Source organism: Cetorhinus maximus, chromosome 12, assembly GCF_964194155.1.
Source record: "Cetorhinus maximus chromosome 12, sCetMax3.hap1.1, whole genome shotgun sequence".
NCBI lineage: Eukaryota > Metazoa > Chordata > Chondrichthyes > Lamniformes > Cetorhinidae > Cetorhinus > Cetorhinus maximus.
In genome coordinates this window covers 98,398,626-98,420,345 of record NC_135890.1, presented here as the reverse complement: position 1 = coordinate 98,420,345, position 21,720 = coordinate 98,398,626, and the positions used below count along the sequence as shown (strand labels likewise).

Here is a 21,720-nt window from a genome sequence, read left to right as displayed (position 1 = left end):
TTGGCCTTTCAACTTTCATTGTCTTTTTTTGCTGTGGTTTTCTGTAACTTGATTTTTATCTGCTTATCTATCACAGGGTACCTTTGGAAAGGGATAATTCTGAAGAATTTTTACGACGGGAGGCTAGGGCAGCTCAACTTGCTGAGGAAATTGAATCAAGTGCCCAGTATAAGGCAAGAGTTGCATTAGAAAATGATGAAAGGACAGAAGAGGAGAAATACACGGCTGTACAAAGATCTCCCAATGAAAGAGAGAGCCATGGTGTCAGCCCCAGGTACTATCACACTTCTACTTGGGATAAAGCTATTTTAGATCTAGTATTGTGCAATAAGGCAGGCTTAATTAGTAATCTCATAGTAAAAGATCCTTTGGGGAAAAAGTGATCATAATACAATTCAATTCCATGTACAGTTTGAAAGCGACATACTCCAGTCCTGAACAAGAATCTTAAAACCAATTACAAAGGTATGAGGGGAGAGCTGGCTAAGGTTGATTGGGTAAATAAACTAACAAGTGCAGCAGTTAATAAACAATGAAAAACATTTAAAGAAATAATTCAAAGTGTTCAAAATATATTACATTAAAAATATAAGGAATATAAAAGCATTAAAAGATTTTTTAAAGTATATGTAGAGGATAATAGCTAAAGTAAATGTTAGCCCCTTTGGGGTAGAGACAGGAGAAATTATGGGGAGTAAGGAAATGGTAGAGACCTTGAACAAAGATATAGACAGGTTAAGTAAGTTGGCAGCAAGGTGATAGATGAGTATAATTTGGGGGAAGCCTGAGGCTTTTCACTTTGGTGGTAAGAATTGAAAAGCAGCATATCTTTTAAAAGGTGTGAAACTTATAAATGTTGATTTCAGAGATGTGTGTACTCGTACAAAACACAGCATGCAGGTGCAGCAAGCAATTAAGAAGGCAAATGGTATGTTGGCCTTCATTGCAAGGGGATTAGAGTACAAGAATAAGGAAGCCTTGCCATATTATACAGGGCTTTGTTGAGACCACACCTGGAGTAGTGTGTGCAGTTTTGGTCTCGATATCCAAGGCAGGGTGCAATACAATGAGAGAGTTGTCCTATGATGAGAGTCTGAGTAAATTGGGCCTATACACTGGAGGAATGGGAGGTGATTTCATTGAACATGCAATAATCTGAAAGGACTTGACAGTGTAGACACTGAGAGCTTGTTTCCCTTGACTGGGGGGATCAAGAACGTGGGGATGCAATTTCAGGATAAGTGGTCAATTATTTAGGACTGAGATGAGGGGAAATTTCTTCACTCAGAGTTGTGAATCTTTGGAAATGACTATCCCAAAGGGTGTAGATGGTCCATGGTTGAGTATATTTAAGGCTGAGAAGGCTGATTTTTGGTACCTCCAGGAATCAAGAGATATGGGGAATGGTCAGGAAAGTGGAGTTGAGGCAGAAGATCAACCACAATTGTATTGAATCGTGCACTAGACTAAGGGCCTTGTGGTCTACTCCTGCTCTGTTTCTTATGTTCCAGACTGAAATATCTAAATATATGGTCTGCTCAATGTTACATAGTCCATATGGCACAGAAATGGGCCGTTCAGCCTAATCAGTCCATTTGTTAACATTCCACATCCTCCCATCTTTCCTCATCTAAATTTACCATCATACCCTAGCTTCCCCTTAAATGCATCTATACTTTTCACTTCAACCATTCCCTGTGATAGCGTGGTCCACATTCTCAGCACTCTTTGGGTAAAGGAGTTTCCTCTGGATTCCCTGTTGAATTCCTTGATGACTATCTTACATTGATGGCCTCTAGTTATGCTCTTCACCACAAGTGGAAACATTGTCTCTCTATCCACGCTTATCAAAACCTTTCAGAATTTTGAAGATATCTATTAGGTCACTCGTTAGCCTTTTTTCAAAAGCAAAGAAACCCAGCCTTCCAATCTTTTCCCTGATATGCATACCCACGCATTTCTGACATCATCCTTGTAAACCTTCTCTGCACCCTCTCCAATGCCTTTATATGCTTTTTACAATATATGAACATATGAATTAGGAGCAGAAGTAGGCCATTCGGCCCTTTTAGCTTGCTCCACCATTCAATAAGATCATGGCTGATCTGTTTGTGTTTCGAGTTCTACATTCCCATCTACCCCTGATAACCTTTGATTCCCTTGCCTAACAAGAATTTATCTACCTCTGTTTTTAAAAAATATTCAGTGATCACGCCTCCACCGCCTTCTGAGGCAGAGTTCCAAAGTCGCACAACCCTCTGGTTAGAGTGGGAATGCAGGCAGGGTACTCAAAACTACCTAAAGACTGGGGAGCGCCAGGGTCTTAACTCAAGTGTAATTTGTTTTGCTAACTAAAATATATACCAGATGTACATAAGAAAAGAATGAGAAAATACCTTTTAGGTGGATTTTCAACTGAAAGATGACTTTCTAGCAGCTTAGCTTGGAGAATATGACTTCATGCACTGAATACTCATCCATCCTTAGTATATCTGGTATATGCTAATATTATTATAGGTAGAGAGTGTGAGAAAAGTAAGGAAGGAATTATGACTTTATATGAATGTTGGTTAAACCACTAAGTATTGGGGAATTTCAGGCGTTCGATTATGGAAAGGGCATTAAAGTCATTAGTTCTTGTACAATATATATTGCAAGAGATCGGAAATTGCTGTTCACTGGAACAAAGAATTAAGTGCTTTGTTGGAATGAATGGGGAAAGGACTCTTGACCCTGTTTGGGAAATCAATGTTAAAGGGTTAGCAATTTGAAATTAATGCTGAGTAGAAGGCTTGGGAACAATTTATTTCAGCGAGTTGTTGGAGCACAGAATGCTTTGGTCCAGCAAGTGGTTGAAAATTGAATAATATTTTAATCGGAGGATAGTAGTAGCCTATCAGGGGAATTGGACCATGTGATTCAGTTTTAGATTGCTGTGGCAAAGAATTGGCATAGACATGATGAACCAAATGGCTGGCTCCTGTATTATGAACTTCTGCACAGTAGTTCTATGGAGTTGCATTAGTGTGTAAAAAGAGAATTATTAAGGATATAGGGAAAGGGTGGGGGAATAGTATTGGAGTGGATTTTTCCAACTGATGTGTTAGAGCTGGCATAGCTGCAACGTTCCTATGATCCTGTGCTTTCAGATTATTATTCAAAATTGATTTTTGTGAAAATCTAGCCAAATTTAAAGAATACATTTTGCACCCCTCCATATGAGGTTTCTTTTTAAATAGTCACAATTATTTGTCACAAATTATGACAAATATGGTGTCACGGGCAGGAGGGGGGTCTGTTCAAACAGCACTAATTTCTCCTCTCGACACACATCCGTAAACAGGAAGGTGTTTTGATTTGTTTCCTCCTTAATAAGCAGTGGTATATTTGCCAACCCCTCGGTTTTTGTGTGATTGAATTCCTACTAGTAACCCCGAGGCAGGGTGATCTCATAAAGGTTAGTTTATTGCATGCATTCAAAAACCACGAAAAGAAGGGTCTGCAACAACCCCCTCCACGCACATACAGTAAAGAGGGTTAGAGAAAAGAAGGTTTTACAGTACAGAGACCACAGAGAAAATAAATATTGGTTCACACGAGGTCCAGAGTCCTGAATCAAAGTCCAATGTGTTACAACCGGGATAGGAGGAGTGTACGAGTGATCAAGCCCCACTACTCCACAGGCTGTACCATTAATTTAAGTGTTTAATTTTCTCTCCGAAATGGCCAATTGTTTACCTAAACTTCTAGTATCCAGCAGAAAAGAAACTCTGACCAGGCTTCTTTCCAAAAGAAACTCTGATTAATTTATTTTAAAACAAAACTCCTTTTAAACAAGTTTGAAGAACTGGTTGACATGATTGTGATCTGGAATGCACACGTGCACAGACAAACAAAAGACACACAGATAGTCTCTGCAGAGCCGGGCGGATGAAGAAAAAGTTTTCTTAGAAAAGAATTCAAGCTCACGGAGGTTCGATGCTGTTGATCTGAAGTTCCCTTGGGTGAACATGTGCAGCTGGGCCCAGTAGATGTCGGGAAGTTCACCAACACTGCTTCAGCGTGGAGGAGAGTATAGCTAGACCAATTCTTCCTGTCTTGGCTAGCGCGTCCAAAATTACGCAGGCAAACTACACTCAGATAAGGATTACCTGGCTACAGGTTGACAACCACGCATGGGTTCACAAAGCAGAGAGGCAGAGAGAGTTCGTCAGGGTAGCCTTCTGTTCTCAGTCTTTCCCCAGCAAGACTGAGCAAAACCACAGGTTCCAACTTAAGGTTTGCCTCTGCCATGTGATTGCCTTTTTAACTTCCAGCTTTTCATTAATGAAAGTATTTTGCAATTCAAAACAAAAAACTCTTTCCCAAGTGCCATATAGCTCAGGCGATTGCTTGGAAGAGGCCTGCTTGTTGACAATTCCAAGGTGAACTTACGACCTTTTTTAAAAAAAAACTCCCGGGCAGCCTCCAATGCCCAAATAATGCCATGTCTTTCCATGTTTTAAAAAGTAAAATCTAGTTTAAAGAGACGATTTTAACAACTGAGGAATTCCTTTACAGAGGTTGGTGGGCCGAAAACAGGTATTGTAAAAGTTGCTCTTCCGGTAGTGTTGACTTCACAAGATAAAATTGGCATGCAAAGATGAATCAGTTTTGTATAGATGATGGTGCAGAATCTTCAGCAGAGTCTGGGCATATGGGGCTAGTTGTCTAGCCTGGCCAGAGCTCCTGTGTGGCCTGCTAGTCAGATTGTAAAGCAGCAATGGTTTGCAGCTCAGGAAGGAAATATTAACTTCTTCAAACCAGAGTCTTGGGTCATGTGACCTTACCTCTCCACAAGGTCTTTCGCAAAGGATGGTTATCCACTGTCTTGGAATTTGGCTTGGCCTTCAGGATTACTAACTTGCCCGCTATTATGGGTTAAAAGGAATGAGAGATCATTGTCTTAGTAGATTCTCTGACTCCTCTGACAAGCCTGGTCGATCAAATGCAAATGGCCTTCATGTAGCTCCCTTTAAAGTTGAGCCATCTCCAGCAATAGAGAATCTAGCCATCACCCCTTGACATTCAATGGCATTACCATTGCTGAATCCCCCAATGTCAACACCCTGGGGGGGGTTACCATTGACCAGATACTGAACTGGACTAGCCATATAAATACTGTGGCTACAAGAGCAGGTCAGAAGCTAGGAATCGTGTGATGGGTAACTCACCTCCTGACTTCCCAAAGCCTGTCCACCATCTGTAAGGCGCAAATTCAGGAGTGTGATGGAATACTCTCCATTTGCCTGGATGAGTGCAGCTCCAACAAGACTTGAAGCTTGACACCATCCAGGTCAAAGCAGCCCACTTGATTGGCACCCCATCCACAAACATTCACTTCCTCCACTACCAATGCGCAGCGTGTACCACCTACAAAATACACTGCAGGAACTCATCAAGTCTCTTGAGACAACACCTTCCAAACCCATGACCACTACCATTTAGAAGGACAAGGACAGCAGGCACATGGGAACACTACCACCTGGAAGTCCCCCTCCAAGGCACTCACCACCCTGACTTGGAAATATATCGCCATTCCTTTGCTGTTGCTAGGTCAAAATCCTGGAACTCCCTCCGTAACAGCACTGTGGGTATACCTACAGCACATGAACTGCAGCGGTTCAAGAAGGCAGCTCACCACCATCTTCTCGAGGGCAATTAGGGATGAGCAATAAATGCTGGCCTAGCTAGTGACACCCACATCCCATGAATGAATAAAAAAAATTTAGGCAGTTGCAATATTTGTTAATTGATCTAAAGATCAAATGCATTGTGTGTTCTTTTTTATAGAGAGAATAAGTACATTCCACCAGGGCAAAGAAATAGGGATGGAATGTCTTGGGGAAGTACACGACAACATTCACCAAGGATTGGACAAACTGGCTCGGGCCCACCTCCATCCCGGGCTGGATCTCATACACCAGATTATAGTCCTAATTCTGGAACAGATCAAAGAGTTGTTAATGGAGGCAAGTATTTATATTTAATTTAAGAAGGAGACATTTATCAAATATGTCAGTTGTAGACGTGATCAATATAATTCAAAATTTCAGTAGCTCAGTGAGTAAAGTCATAAGGTTCTCCGAATTTATAAATTGTCCTTTTACATTGATTCAGGTAGACATTTTGTGCCCTTTAAAATAGGCATTGAAATATGTATTGGACTTATTGAAAACAATTTGATGTACCCTGGGCCTCAATTCTATTTGCAGTGACAAAGGTGCACTTTTTGACTGTTGCACTGCTTATATAGTGCATCATATAATTTGAATAATGGTTTTGTGCATGATTAAATCTAAATCAGTTTCAAGAAAGAGGCTTGTTTGGTTTTCACTTGGTGGGTTCAGTCCTGCTCCACACAGGCACCTTTTATTGTTTGTATTGACATACCATCCATGGTGACAGATTTGGAAGCATGGATACAACAATATTTATGAGATGAGCAGAAGACATTTTTGTAAATATATCTTTCTGATAAAAGATTGACACATTACTGTGTTGTGAGTTTGCAAAAGTTCTCCAGGGCTCCTTAGTGATAATGTTTGAGTTCATTTGTATTCTAATATTTAACGTTTAGCACGTTTGTTTTCAATTATTAGTCTTAAAGTTCATGCCCTTGGAAGTGGATGCGTCTTCCCTTCTTTCCCTCGCAAAAAACTGCTTACTTAACTTAATTGTAAACCACAAAGCAGTTTTAGCTATAGTCTTCAGATACAAAAGCACACATGGCTTTCTTTATTAAATGTACAGTATTTTACTGCACACAAACGTAATGTGCTACAAAATATTTCAATACCAACTCTTTGGATTATTTAGCATTTAGGAGTTGGTTTATATGCCTAACCAGAAGTTGCAATCTATACATTTGTATTGCCAAGGATATTTGCCGTACAATTTTCCAGTACACCAAAACGCCAAACTTCCATTAACCTGCAGCTAGTTCCTTTCCACATGACAATCAGTGCAAATTGTAGCACAGCTGGTAATACACCTGAATATCAAGAGCACGTAAAATTTTCTAACAAAATTTGCTTTTAGTTAGATTTGGTTTCTCAGAATTCACTGGACAATATCACGGGTTGAACACATGGGCAGCAACAGAAGTTCTTCAATGAAATTGAAGTGTATATTTAAGCTTTTAAGTGTTTGGCTTTTATAAAAACAATATTTTTGTGAATTTTAAATTTGCTATTGGTGAGTCAAATCTTAAGTTTCTATTTTAATATTCACAACAATTATCCACACCTGTTTAAAAATACCACATTGATATCTGATTTTTGAGGTGGTATGATTTCCGTCCCCAGTGTAAGAATCATCTTATTCAAATATAAATACGTCTATGGATTCATTTTAATAGTCCTCACCCAGTAAGAGGATATTGTGTGAGACAGTAGATTAACTTGCCATCATTTCCTCTCTAGGAACTGCATTTCATCCAGTCAGGCTAAAGAGATTAAAAAAAAACTCTCTTGCCTGAAAGAATTTTGTGTGCTTGGTAGTTTTTGAACTTGTTCCCACTGGCTATAAGTCCACAGCCCAACATTATTTAGAATTTTTCCATTATATTTGTGTTCCACAAACTTGGCTGATATGGAAAATAGAAAAAATAGCAACAGTGGACTCCTGCAGTTGGAACAGGGGTATATTGAGAAAGAAAAGGGATGCACCTTTTTTTTGCATTTGGTTATACCAAACCATCATGTGCTTTATGTTGATATTAAAAACCTGAATTGAGGTGTTCTGTTCTTACTGTTAGCCCTGATGAGTCAGTTGTTTCTTCCTCTCGCCTCACTTTTTTTGTAGCTTCTAAGTATTCCTTTTTAACAAAATAAAAAGAAACATGTAGATTCATCACCTTTGCAACTTACACTAAATAAATTTTTTGTCATTTTTTTTGTGTATTTCTGGTCAGTTGAAGGAACTCAGCAATCACTAACCTTCAATGCCTATCTATAAAGGCAATTTTTCCATGATTCCCCAAATCCCCCCTCCCCAAATCCCTAAACTGACTTTAAAATTATAAATAGCTCTCCTAATTAAGAAACATGGATTAATTTTTTACAAGCCTGATTGCAGTGACAATTTTGTGCTGCAATCTGTTGCATTTCTGAACTTTTATGGTGCATATTTTAGCATCTCTCATTAAGTGGTGGCACACCACTTGTTGAAAGTGCCTCAGAACAAGGAACAAAGTCCGATTATGACCAATTTATTAAGTATGCAAGTCTGAGTCTTGATGTACATACGAAATGCTTGCCTTTCCAAACACACCTTCCTTCCATTGAAAAATTAAAATAAAAAACCCTGGTTTTACTTCCTGAAATGCAGAGATGAAAGACATAAATTTTTACAAAAGGCTGGATATTATTTTCCTCTCTTTGTGCCAGTACACTGTTTATAAAGTGCTTTTAATGTTTTAAACATGCATAATGCTTTGAAATGTCGCTTGTGAAAACCTTAGTGCAAATTTATTATAATTATTTACTGTCTTGTAAAGTGTATATAATTTGTCATTTTCTGTTACTTGTATTCCCATATTTTTCTTTAGTTTTTACTTTCCTTCATATCATTTGTTCTGTCAGGTGTTGCCTGGCCATCGCCTTGCCCATCTCCTTCCTCTCGCCCACCTTCTCGCTATCCGTCAGCTCCCAACTCTCTTCCACCTCGGGCAGCCACTCCTACCAGGCCGCCCTCCAGGCCCCCTTCACGGCCTTCAAGGCCTCCGTCTCACCCCTCTGCTCATGGTTCTCCAGCTCCTGTCTCTACTATGCCTAAACGCATGTCTTCAGAAGGTACCACAGTTAGTCTGTCCATATATGTTTGTTTAATTTCTTTGTTATATAATGTTACAGTTGTGATTTTGTTTCTTACCCTGCAACATGTGTGATGTTTGAAAGCTAAACAAGTTTAATCCTTCTGCCTTGCCATTACATTGACCATAACCAGCTTTCCTTAAATTTATATTTTTATATGAATGTGTATGCGAGAAGATTGTGTGAGATGATCAATGGTGCATGTTTGTTACACAGTGACTTGAAATAGTAATTATCTGAAATACAAAGGGATTCTTCTGGCATTCAAGTAGGAATATTTTTATGTGGCACTGAATCTGAGACATTATCATTTACACTACGTACAGGTCAGTTTGTTGGTGGAGATGTTAGGGTGTACTGTGGGTGGAAGAATAAATGTCACAAACAACTGCAAGTGATCAGAGATCATAATGGCATTATAGATTCCTGATGACCAGTCCACAATCATATAGAAATTGAACTTTTTTAAATGTGTTGTTTAGGAGATTTCTTTTTTTTACAGAGCTAGCCATTATTTTAATGTTTAGATATTGCAGGGTATAAAAATTCAAAAGAATCTTAAAAAAAAAGTACATTTATTTAGCATATTTCTTGTTGTTTCTCTTCGCACTTTATGCAAAGAATTACAATAAGTGCTGTGACTGTTATGCAGGCAATTTGAAATAACCACTTAATGGTAACCTCCACTGTAGGATTCCGAACATTTCCTCAAGCAGGGGTGAGGATGCTAACTCGAACACAAGCCAAAAGCAAAATAATATGAATGCTGGAAATGAAATAAAAACGGAAAATTCTGGGAGTACTCAGGTTAGGCAGCATCTGTAGAGCGAGAAACAGTAAATGTTTCAGTTCTGATGAGTGCTCATTAACCTCAAAGAATAACTCTGTTCCTCTCTACACAGATGCCACCAGACCTCCTGCATTTTCAACATTTTTTGTTTTAATTGAGGATGTTAACTGACTAGCTGACCACAACAGGCCTAGTTTCATTTCCGATCAAATCAGACAGTGAAGCCAGGTCACATTCTCTGGGTTACGTGCATGTTACCTTGGTTGTAATTATTTTATAGGGATTTGGGTGATGATGTCACCTTTGAGCTAAAACTGCTTTCAATGCACTCCTTGCTGTTATTGTGTGTAAAACTGTGCATTTATTTCTAAAGTTAATTTCTTGAGGCATTGCTATATGGCAGCTTCACTGCATGTACATGGCTGTTTGACACATTTTCATGTAAGAAATATTTATTGAAGCAAATGACTTTCAGAAGGTTAGTGTCTAAAGTATTTAATGATGGTTTATATTGTGAGCGATTATAAACATTTGAAGATGGTTAATTTTCCAACAATAAGAAAGAAAAGTAACTTGCAGATATAGGATTGTGGGTATGTATAGCAGAAGTTGACATTTGTACTTAAAAAAAAGGTAAAAATCTTGCAAACAGTACCATGATACAAGTGACTTTCAGATATCTGAAGAATAGATCATGTGGTATGTACTCTAAATCGTTTAAATGTATCCTTGCATGTAAAAAAAAACTAATACCCCATGTATTGGCTGTGGATACTATAATGTCACTGAACTAGAGAGGGGAAAAATCAGTCAAGGTTTCCTGGTCCTAATCACTGCTAAGTTACACTTAGTGCAGACATGTGCAGTTGGTGAGCGTAGGATTGAACTGCACAGGGAATGTAGCTATCCCACCTTCATAAAGGCAAATTGGCTGCTGCCAGTCGCTGTCTAGGGTCACCTATCAGGAGTGGTTTCTTGGATGAGGTAGCAGAAGACTGCTGGCATTTGTGGAACTATCCCAGTACGAATTGTTTTCTGGGGAAAGATATAAAATCCTCTGGACCTGATCCTAGCTGCAGGCCTGTTCTTTGTGGGCTATGTAATGATGTGCGGTGTCTGTTCTGATTACATTTGGAAGTTTGTTTTTCCATGGGCTTGTATTTAATGTAGCTAATATTGTAGTATGATTGACTTAGCACATGCTACAAACAAGCAGAAGATCAGTTTATCACTTAATTCATGTAAACACCTACCCCAATACTCCTTAGTGTAAATAGCAAAACAAGAGTCATATCCATTGATGCTAGTGCATAAATCATTGAATTTGACATGGGATGTTGTACCCATTTTTTGCACAGGCATTTCTTTCTATCCTTGCTAATGGTGGGGGAGCTGGGGGGGGTCCTGACCATCAAATATATTAGTGAGATGTATTACTGTACTTTTAACGCTATCCTGTGACTTTGGGAACAGAATCAGGGTATAGTGCTAAACATGATTGCAACATGTTTCAAAGCCTCCAAATTGTAGTGCCTTGTATGTCATGGTTAGGGTGGGAATGCAGGCAGAGTACTCAAAACTACCTAAAGACTGGGGAGCGCCAGGGTCTTAACTCAAGTGTAATTTATTTTGCTAACTAAAATACGTACGAATTATATAAAAGTTATACCTGAGACTTGCTACATTTGCATTGTGTTCTAAATGTACATCAGTTACAATGCTTGCACCTTGTGATGGTGTGGCTAAATGCTCCTTCCCTCCTGAAGTTGATTCTTTCATTGAGGTGTTGATCTCACATTTCGTGTTTTGGATTTGATAGTTTGTAGTGTTAGAGACTGGTAACGTTTAAAGAGAAATTCGAACAGCAGTGATCAACTGAAAGAAATTACATCACAACATTCCAGGGTTTGAAACAAATGAATTTTACTATATAGGAAATGAGTAAAGCAAACACTACTGTCACTACTAAGAATAAATACTGTCGTGGGTAAATGCTTATACTTTACATCGAAAATCACATTTATTTTAGGCTAAAGTTTTCAACTAAACCTCCTCTTTTTTACCTTCCCCCACCCACTCCCAAGAAAGTCTTTGGCTATTTATCAGGCTCTTAAAGTTCATTCACTTTTCCTGGCCTGCCACAGCCCTCTGAAGTTCACTTTGATTTCTCCTGAGTGTTCCAGCTATTCTGAGGTATGAAATTTCATGGGATCCTTCTGACTAAGCAATCCTCCAATTTCCCTTCCAAAACTTTACCACCATGGACTTCTCAGCTCAGACTGAGGCTTCAACACGTTCTTGCTTATTGCCTCCATGTCAGAAATACCCCTAACTTCTGATAGCCCTTTTGCTTCCAGTCTACAGCTGTTAGCAGACTTTCTTTCTCTGCCTGCTGAATGAATTCAGGGTTTAGACCCACGAACCTGGGTGCTTTCAGCCCCAACCCAAAGACCTTCTGGAAAAATCCCACAGACAGCTTCCCAGAATTCCAACCACGGTTCCACCCTGAATCGCTTATCTCTACGGAAACAGAGGTTACTTAAGATGTCCAATAGATTTTTAGGTGAATTAACTTTTAGCTTCAAAATCGATCCTTTTGACGCTGAGGACTACATGAATAACTTAAATTTCTAATGAATTTAGGACTGTTCTCCGGTATACTGCCTGCAGTTCCCCAGCTAAGTAAACGCCACCTACTGTTTTATGGCTTTCATCCTCCTAACTCTGACCTCAAGTATACTTGGAACCCTTTGAACTGCCATTATTTGAGATGATCTGGCAATTTCTAAGCCTAGCATTTTAATTACCTTGGCTGTACAAACTTAGCCTTCCCAAAACTAAAAATTACCCTTCAAATATTAACGTGAACCATGAACTAGATGATCATGACAGCAGGCTTTCTGGAGAACATCACAGTCGAGCCTGATCCTCTTGTCATTCATTCAGTGTTCACATATAAACTTTCAGTAGCGTTAATAGTGTAGCAGGTGAGAGTCCTTGTTTTTTTCTTAAAATTATTCCTTTTCCTATCTCTGGGCTCTGTCCAATTGCAGAATCCTATCGCCCACCATACTAGCTCAATGAGGATTGAACTTGACACTTTCACGATTCTATAAAACAAAATTCTTAGCCATTGAGTTAGCTCCTTAATGTATGTTTTATGATAAAACAAAATGATCAAGAACCAGTGGAAAAAATGTAGCTAATGCATATTTTGTAAGTATTAGATTTTTATCTTTTTGTTCAAGTTTACGTTCTTTGCAGTTGTATGTCTATCAAAGAGCACTTATAAGCACCCTGTACTGTTACTAAAGTGGTCTGTGATTTACAGACTAGCAACAACTTACATTTATATAGCACCTTTAACATAGTAAAATATCCCAAGGTGCTTCACAGAAGCGTTATCAAATAATATCTACTTATAAACAAATAGTGAACCTTATTGTTTACAAATGTATATGGTAAGAATGATGGTCCTTTAATCTATTTAGTTGATTTATTAAATCCATATATAAGAGCCATGTGGATCACTTTCTCTCATTACTCTCAATATAAAGTTTCTGTCCGTCTATTCCCTGCTAACAGTCAGATGAAGTAGGATGCAAGGAGTCTTGTTTGGAACATAAGCGCTGACATAGGTCAGATGGGATGGGTGGCCTATTTTTGTGCTGTACTTTTTATATAATTCTTTGAATTAGGAATTTGTCTTTTTTGATTGGTTCAGATTGATGAAATCACAGCGCCAGGTGGCAGTTTCCTAAATTTGTAATATGAAATAGTCCATAAAATTTCATTTATCCCAGTTCCCTTGGCTTATAATCTGTCCTGTGCATTTTTTTTCTGGTTCGCCACAACAGAGGTACAAAGTACTGAGCTTTAAAGTAGAAAGATGGTAAAACCTTTTTCATCAGTCCTGAAACCCTATTCTATGGATAGAGTCCAGAATTTCCATTTTCTAAAACCTCAGGGGTTTGCTATTGTCAGTCTGGCATTGACCATGCTAAAAATTGATGTTTAAAACCCATGGATAAAAGTTGTCTAAAGTGAAATAACTACACTGTGAATGTACAATGAGGAAAGTTTAAGATGAACAAAAATCAAATTGTCTGCAACAGGCCATAACAGTAAAGAATTTCATTAATTAACCAATTAATTAAAAGCTCACAATATAAATTCCTATGGAATTAAAGTTTTCACTTCAATAGATTCTGAATCCCTTGTCCCCTCGTATCATTGACCAATGTATGGTTAATCCCATGCACAGGGCAAAGAATTGCTGTGGTCTTATGAACTACAGTTATACACTATCTTCTGAGTACACTAATACTATAGGCCACATGTGACTGTAAAGGTATTCAGTTGCTCACTGTCCGTATAACCTAAATTTGGAGAACATCATTCTCCCTATTTTGCTTGCCATTTGTCGTGTACTGATAATTATTATATTTTGTCTTGTGAACAAGGTCCTCCGCGGATGTCTCCAAAGGCACAGCGCCATCCTCGACATAGAGGTCCCTCTGGTCGAACTGGCATGTCTTCAGGTTCAGATTTCATATCCCACAGTGTATCTGGAGAGATTTCTACTCCTGTACCACGAAATAATCCTTCAGGAGGGACTTGGTCATCTGTTGTTAGTGGAGGTAAATCTATTAAAATGCTGAATTTAACACTGGTGTTTTAGGCTATTTATCAAACCCTGTGATTGTTTAACAATAACAAAGTGCATTAGATAACGCCTTTATGCTTTGGACCATGAGATAGCAAACCTTTTATTCTTTCATGAGATGTGGGTGTCACTGACGAGGCCAGCATTTGTTGCCCACCCCTAACTGCCTTGCTAGGCCCATTTCAGTGGGCAATAAAGAGTCAACCACAGACCAGGTAAGGATGGCAGATTTCCTTCCCTAAAGGACATTAGTGAACCAGATGGGTTTTCATGGATGATAGTTGTCATGGATTACACAGACTAGCTTTACATTCCAGATTTATTAATTGAATTTAAAGTCCAACAGCTGCCATGGTGGGATTTGATCCCATGTCTCCAAAGCTTTAGCCTGGGCCTCTGGATTAGTAGTCCAGTGACATTACCAGTGTGCCACCATCTCCTCATAAACAGTCTGGTTTGAAATGAGGCAATGGCAAGAGAAGGGATTGGAACTGTATCAAGACTACAGTGTCTGTGATGAGGTCTAAAGACCAGCTTTGGTCTTCCCAATGTTTAACTCTTCAGTTAATTGCGTCTCATATAAGCCTGGATGTTGGTCAAGCAGTTTGACAACACATGGCAGTGAAGGGAGTTGAGAAAAGTAGTGGAGAGGTAGAGTTGTGTTGTTAGCATACATGTGGAAGCTGACTCCATGTCTGTGGATAATGTCACCAAGGGGCAATATGAAGTTAAGGAACTTCCAAGGGCAGATCTTGGAGGTCCCAGGTAATTATATGAGGTCAGGAAGAGAAACTATTGCTGCAGATGCTCTGGCTTTAATTGGATAGTTGAGTGGAGCCAAATGAGGGCAGTCCCAAAGAGCTGGACAATGGAGGAAAGGAGGAAAGACCATATCAATAGCTGTAGACAGGTTGAGGGCAAGGATGAATAATACACTATTTGTGACTTTGTTTAAGGACATTTCTTTGCTTTGGAAGGGATGGAAACCTGATTGGAGAGATTCAAACTTGGGACTTTCGGGAAAGATGGATGTGGATTTAGGAGGCAACATGTTTAAAGGACTTAGGAGAGGAAAGGGCAGTTGTTTGGAAAAACAAAGGGGTCAAGATGCCTTTTTTTTGAGGGCTGATGACAGTTGATGACAGTTTTGAAAGAAAAACAAATAGTACCTGATGAGAGGGAACCATTTACTATGTTGGCTAGCTTTGGGGGTCAGAAAGGGAATTTTGGTGTTCAGTAGTCATGGGTGTGTGGTCAATTTAAAATGTTCGATTACATAGAAAGTGAAGTTCCATACAATACTTGGATGTATTTGTCAGTGCACATTGCAGAGTGCTTGTGTACAGTGCATTCAACACAGCAAATTAAGCTCTTAAATTGTAGACCCATTTTAATTTGGTTCCTCATATATCCTAAAATTCAGGGCTCCTTTGAATTTTGATGACTGTAGTAGAGTTGGATTGCACACCTGAATTAGATTGCAACTAGACTTGAGATGGATGCCCTCAGAATCTGCCTCTCCTACGCTACATGAAATCAATTAGGACAGACTTCTCGTTGTGAAGTTTTTAGAACAAAGCTGCCAACAGTAATACACTAAATTGATCATTACACTGATGTTATAAGCTTACAAAAACATGTGAATTAGGAGCGGGAGTAGGCCATTCGGCCCCTCGAGCCTGCTCTGCTATTCAGTAAGATCATAGCTGATCTGATTGTGGCTTCAATGTCACAATCCTGCCTACCCCCAATACCTTTTGATTCCCTTGTTAGTCAAGAATCTATCTACCTCTGCCTTAAAAATATTCAATGACCATGTCTCTACCACTTTGGGAAGTAGAGTTCCACAGACTCACGACCCTCAGAAAAAAATTCTCTTCATCTCCATCTTAAATGGGAAAATCCAAGCTCTTTCCCTCATGGGTGAGTACAGTGGAGCTTCGGGAGCAGGAGCTGATTTCCATGTCATGATTTCCCCATTTATGCTTTAAAAATTGGGTGGTGACCAAAGCTGCACGGGAAGGAAACCACTACTACTACCAAAGGATTTTGCTTTAAAATTGCTACAATAAAATATAAATGTACAGAAATTTAGATTCAAACTGTGATTTTATTTTTTATATTATAATCTATCCACTTATTTTGACAACTATTTCTGAAAACAAAATTAGAATGGTCCCCAACGTGTTAACTTAAATGAGTAGGACTGTATTTCAAGTTGATTTGAACAAAGTGAGAATAAGGGAAGTACTTAAAACTTTCCAAGTCCAAAGAACCAAACCCACGAAATTCAATCAAGATAAGTTTTTTAAAAAATGTTCAAATCATGATGGCTTATTTGGAATTTGAGAGCTGGGTAATTTAAGCATCCCAAGCATAAATGAATAAATTGTTCTTGAATGTTCAACAACAGCAACTTGAATTTATGTAACAGCTAAGGAAGCTTATTTCTTGGACCATTTTAAATCTGACCGTAATCTTCCTCAGGAATTTTAGATTGGTTTAATTGGAAGACACACTGTAGCTTGAGCTGAATGGCCGTTTTCCATTTCATTGGTTCTCTTTTGTTTTTCATTGACCGTGCTTCATTCCACAGTTTTGTCACAATTGCCTTAAACCATTTATGTAATCTGGTTACTGAAAATGCTTTTTTTGTTTGAAACTATGTAATTTACAGCCACTGATTTCATTATATTTAATGTAATTTAGAAGCACCTTGTTACTTAAGGTATGGTGGTTACTTGAAACTATTATTCTCATCCTTTGAAACTTCAGGGTCAAGTTCCCGTTTATCTCCAAAAACACACAGACCACGATCCCCCAGGCATGGTAACCAGCCATCCCAATATAATCCTGGAAATGCTTCAAGTGGAATGATCATATCTTCTCCTCAACCTGGCAGCGTCCCAGCTGAACCTTTAACCGTGCCTGCAACTGCTGTATCTCCTACACCAGCCAGCCCCACTGCCAATAGAGCTGTCACCCCGTCATCTGAAGGCAAGTCATTTATTTTCCTGTTCTGCAAGTTTCGTGATATTCAGTGTTACATAGCACTTTATTGAATTTTGTTTGTTTTGACTTGGTGAGGAAATTTGATACCATTTTAGTATATATAAAATATATATTGATATAATTTTCTGTTGGCAATAGGGCCAACCTTAGTATATGTACCCTCTCAAACTAGCAAAAGCTGACTCAACAGTTTTAGAAAAGGTGACCACTTCATTAATGGCCCTCAATAAAATATGAAATCAAATAATTTTGCTGGAAAGATGGTGCAAAACTTCAGCATCTCCTGCAACCAAGAGATCAACTTGAAACCTACATAATATCAGTCATCAAGACTGCTTGCTTCACCTATGTAATATTGCCTGCTTTCCCTACCTCCGTCCTACTGGCATTAAAATCCTAATACACTCTTTTGTTGACCTTTAGACTTAATTACTCTAAGGTCCTCCTTGTTGGCCACCCTTATTTCTCCACCTTCCATAAATTGCAACTTGTCCAAATTGCAACTACTTGTATCTTGTCTAACATCCTCATCCTCACTTATCTATGCATTAGCTCCCTATGCTCCAGCTGAATTTAAAACTTATTTCTTCATATCTTGCCACAGTTTTGTCCACTAATCTTTACATCTTCCAATCATATCCTCTCCTCCTTCTAGCCTGTAACTCTTGCCCTTTCTACAACAATTACTGCTTGTATTTATAAAGCACCTTTAATGTAATTAAAACATTTCAAAAGTGCTTCGCAACATTACAAAGCAAAATTTGACGCAACCTCATGAGATATTAGGGCAGATGACCAAAAGCTTAGTTAAAGAGGTCAATCTTAAGGAGCATCTTAAAGGAGAATAGAGAAGTGGAGAGGCTTAGGAGGAAAAGTCCAGAGCTTAGGGCTTTGACAGCTGAAGGCATAGCCACCATTGGTGGAGCACTTTAAAATTGGGGACACTCAAGAGGCCAGAAATGGAGAGAGATTTTGAAGGGTTGTGGGGCTGGGTAGATTAGAGATGGAGAGCAATGAAGCCATGGAAGCATTTGAAACAAAGTTGAGAATTTTAAAATTTGAGGCATTGCCTAACCAGGAACCAATGTAGGTTAGCGAATATAGAGGTGATGGGCGGATGAGACCTGATGCAAGTACGGCAGAGTATTGGATAACCTGAAGTTTACGGAGAAGACAATATGGGCCGCTGGCCAGGAGTGCATTGGAATAGTTAAGTCTAGAGACAACAAAGGCAAGGATGAGGGTTTCAGCATTAGATGAGCTGAGGCAGAGCCATGTGATGTTACAGAGGTGAAAATAGGTGGCTTTAGTGATGGAAACAAAAGCAAAATACTCTGGATGCTAGAAATCTGAAATAAAAACGGAAATGTTGGAAATAGTGAAGGGGTCAGGCAGAAACTGTGGAAAGAAAAACAGAATTAATGTTTCAGGTCTGTGACCTTGGTCTTAATGATGATGTGGTCAGAAACTCATCTCATGGTCAGGTATGACACAGAAGCTGTGTAATAACTGGTTCAACCTCATGCACTGGTCAGGGAGAAAGATGGAGTTGTTGGCTAAGGAGCGGACTTCATAGTGGGGACCAAAGACGATTGAATATTGGGAAAACCCAAAGTCATTGGAGGAAATTTCTGTTGGACATCAGATAAGCAGTCTGATAATTTAGAAACAGTGGAGGAGGCAAGAGAGGTGATGGTGGGTTAGAGCTGGGTAGGTGAGAGAACTGACTGTTCATTTGTTTTTGATGGTGTTGACGAGGGACAGCATTTACCCACCACCCTTGCACTTGATGACCGACATTGGTTCCTGATCTAGAAATGCCATGATTTTAAAATTCTCATCATTGTTTTCAAATCCTTCCATGTAACATCCCCCCCCCCCCAGTTGTTTGGTTACTGTTAGACTATTCGCATAAGTAGGCCAGGCTTTAAAATAGGGGACCAAGTCTAGATCTTTAGAGAACACCAGAAGTTAATGGTGTGGGAGCAGGAGGAGGAGCCATAGCAGGTGAATCTCTGGCTATGATTAGATAGATAAAAATAGATTTTTAAAAATAGATGAAAAAAATGACAATGGAACCAAATGACTGCAGTTCCACCCAGCTAGAAGACTGTGGAGAGCCATATCATTGATGGCATAATCTTCTGCCACTGCCACCCTCCTTTCTGTAATTCCCCCTCTAAACCACATCAACTCTTCACTTGTCTCTACTTTTTATAGGCCTTCTAAAAACCCATCTTTTCAACTGTGCTTTTGGCGATCTCTTCTGACCTTTGCAACCTGGCTCCACATTTTTGCCCTCATCTCTCTTATTCGGTTTTTCTCTCTTCCTGTTGCACCGCAACCACCCCCCCGCTAACAACTTTAAAATTTGGAATGGTTTCTGCATTAATGGTGTTCAGTATATTAATAATGTGTGCCAATATGTACCAAATTGTTTTGGTGAAAAGGGCAAATTAGCTTGTAACTTGAGCTGCAGTTATAGCCAATGTTCTTCACCCATTCACTCTCTGAAGGGCATACAAATGTTATAGGCAAGAGATTTATTTTCAGTGGGGAGGGTGGAGATTCTGCAGGCAAAATCAAGCAAGAAAAATTAATTTAATTACATTTTGTTTATTGCATTTTCCTGTAAACCTGAACTTATGCAAAATTGTACTAGAACCTGGGGGGCACAGTCTCCGAATAAGGAGCTGGTCACTTAAGACCAAGATGAGGAGGAATTTCTTCATTCAGAGGGTGGTGAATCTTTGGAATTATCTAACCCCAGAGGACTGTGGAAACTCAATCATTCAGCATGTCCAAAACAGAAATTGATAGATTTCTGGATACTGATGACATCAAGGGAAATAGATGGTGTAACAGTGGATGATTGGCCATGATCTGTTTGAATGGTGGAGCAGGCTCGATAGGCCAAATGGCATACTCCTGCTCCTATGTTCCTACTGCCTGTATCCTAACTTGCACAAACTCTCATTTACCCACCACCCTTGCACTTGATGACTGACATTGGTTCCTGATCTAGAAATGCCATGATTTTAAAATTCTCATCATTGTTTTCAAATCCTTCCATGTAACATCCCCCCCCCCCCAGTTGTTTGGTTACTGTTAGACTATTCGCATAAGTAGGCCAGGCTTTAAAATTTTGCGTGGCAATTCAGAGGCCGACTTGTGCATGGCCTGCACGAGAACCTCCAGGTTGTTGTAGCTTAGCCTAACATCATCAGGAAGGGAAAATGCTCGAGTTTATTATGAAGAATGTGATAACAGGACACTTGGAAAATATCAACGGGATTAGACAAAGTCAACATGAATTTATGAAAGGGAAATCATGTTTGACAAACCTACTGGAGTTTTTTGAGGACATAACTAGCAGAATGGATAAGGGAAAACCAGTGGATGTGGTGTATTTGGATTTTCAGAAAGTTTTTGATAAAGTCCCACATAAGAGGTTAGTGTGTGAAATCAAAGCACATAGGATTGGAGATAATATATTGGCATGGATTGAGAATTGGTTAGCAGACAGGAAACATTAGGAATAAATGGGTCTTTTTCAGATTGGCAGTGGGTTACTGCAGGGATCAGTGCTTCGGTCCCAGCTATTCACAATATATATCGATGATTTGGATGAGGGAACCAAACGTAATATTTCCAAGTTTGCTGACGACACAAAACTTGGTGGAAATGTGAGTGGTGGGGAGGGTACTAAGTGGCTTTAGGGTGATTTAGACAAGTTGAATGAGTGGATAAATACATGACAGATGCAGTATAACATGGATAAGTTTGAAGTTATCCACTTCAGCCGGAAAAACGGAATGGCAGAGTATTATTTAAATGGTGATTGGGAAATGTTGATGTACTTGATGGATGTCCTTGTACACCAATCACTGAAAGCAAGCATGCAGATACAGCAAGCACTTAAGAAGGCAAATGGTATGTTGGCCTTCATTGCCAGGGGATTTGAGTACAGGAGCAAGGATGTCATACTGCAGTTGTACAGGGCCTTGGTGAGACCACACCTGGAGTATTGTGTGTAATTTTGGTCTCCTTACCTAAGAAAGGATATACTTGCCATAGAGGGAGTGCAGCGAAGGCTCACCAGACTCCTGGGATGGCAGGATTGTCATGAGGAGAGATTGGGTCGACTAGGTCTGTATTCAATGGAGTTTAGAAGAATGAGAAGGGATCTCATGAAAATGTATAAAATTCTGACAGGGCTGGTCAGACTGGATGCAGAGATGATGTTTTGTCTGGCCGGTGGGCCTAGAATAAGGGGGTCACAGTCTCAGGATACGGGGTAGGCCATTTAGGACTGAGATGATGAGAAATTTCCTCTGAGGGTGGTGAACCTGTGGAATTCTCTACCACAGAAGGCTGTGGAGGCCAAGTCACTGAAT

The 21,720-nt window shown here is 39.4% G+C and overlaps 1 protein-coding gene across 3 annotated transcripts in view; it reads left to right on the top strand.

Annotated features, from left to right (window-relative positions):
* Positions 1-21,720, top strand: part of atxn2 (ataxin 2) — a 119,042-nt gene that overhangs the window by 75,239 nt on the left and 22,083 nt on the right. For all 3 annotated transcript variants that reach the window (XM_078554221.1, XM_078554222.1, XM_078554223.1), the window contains 5 exons: positions 77-274; positions 5,833-6,011; positions 8,625-8,834; positions 14,109-14,285; positions 17,087-17,308. In XM_078554221.1, the coding sequence (XP_078410347.1) occupies positions 77-274; positions 5,833-6,011; positions 8,625-8,834; positions 14,109-14,285; positions 17,087-17,308 (986 nt within the window). The remainder of the gene's footprint in view (positions 1-76; positions 275-5,832; positions 6,012-8,624; positions 8,835-14,108; positions 14,286-17,086; positions 17,309-21,720) is intronic.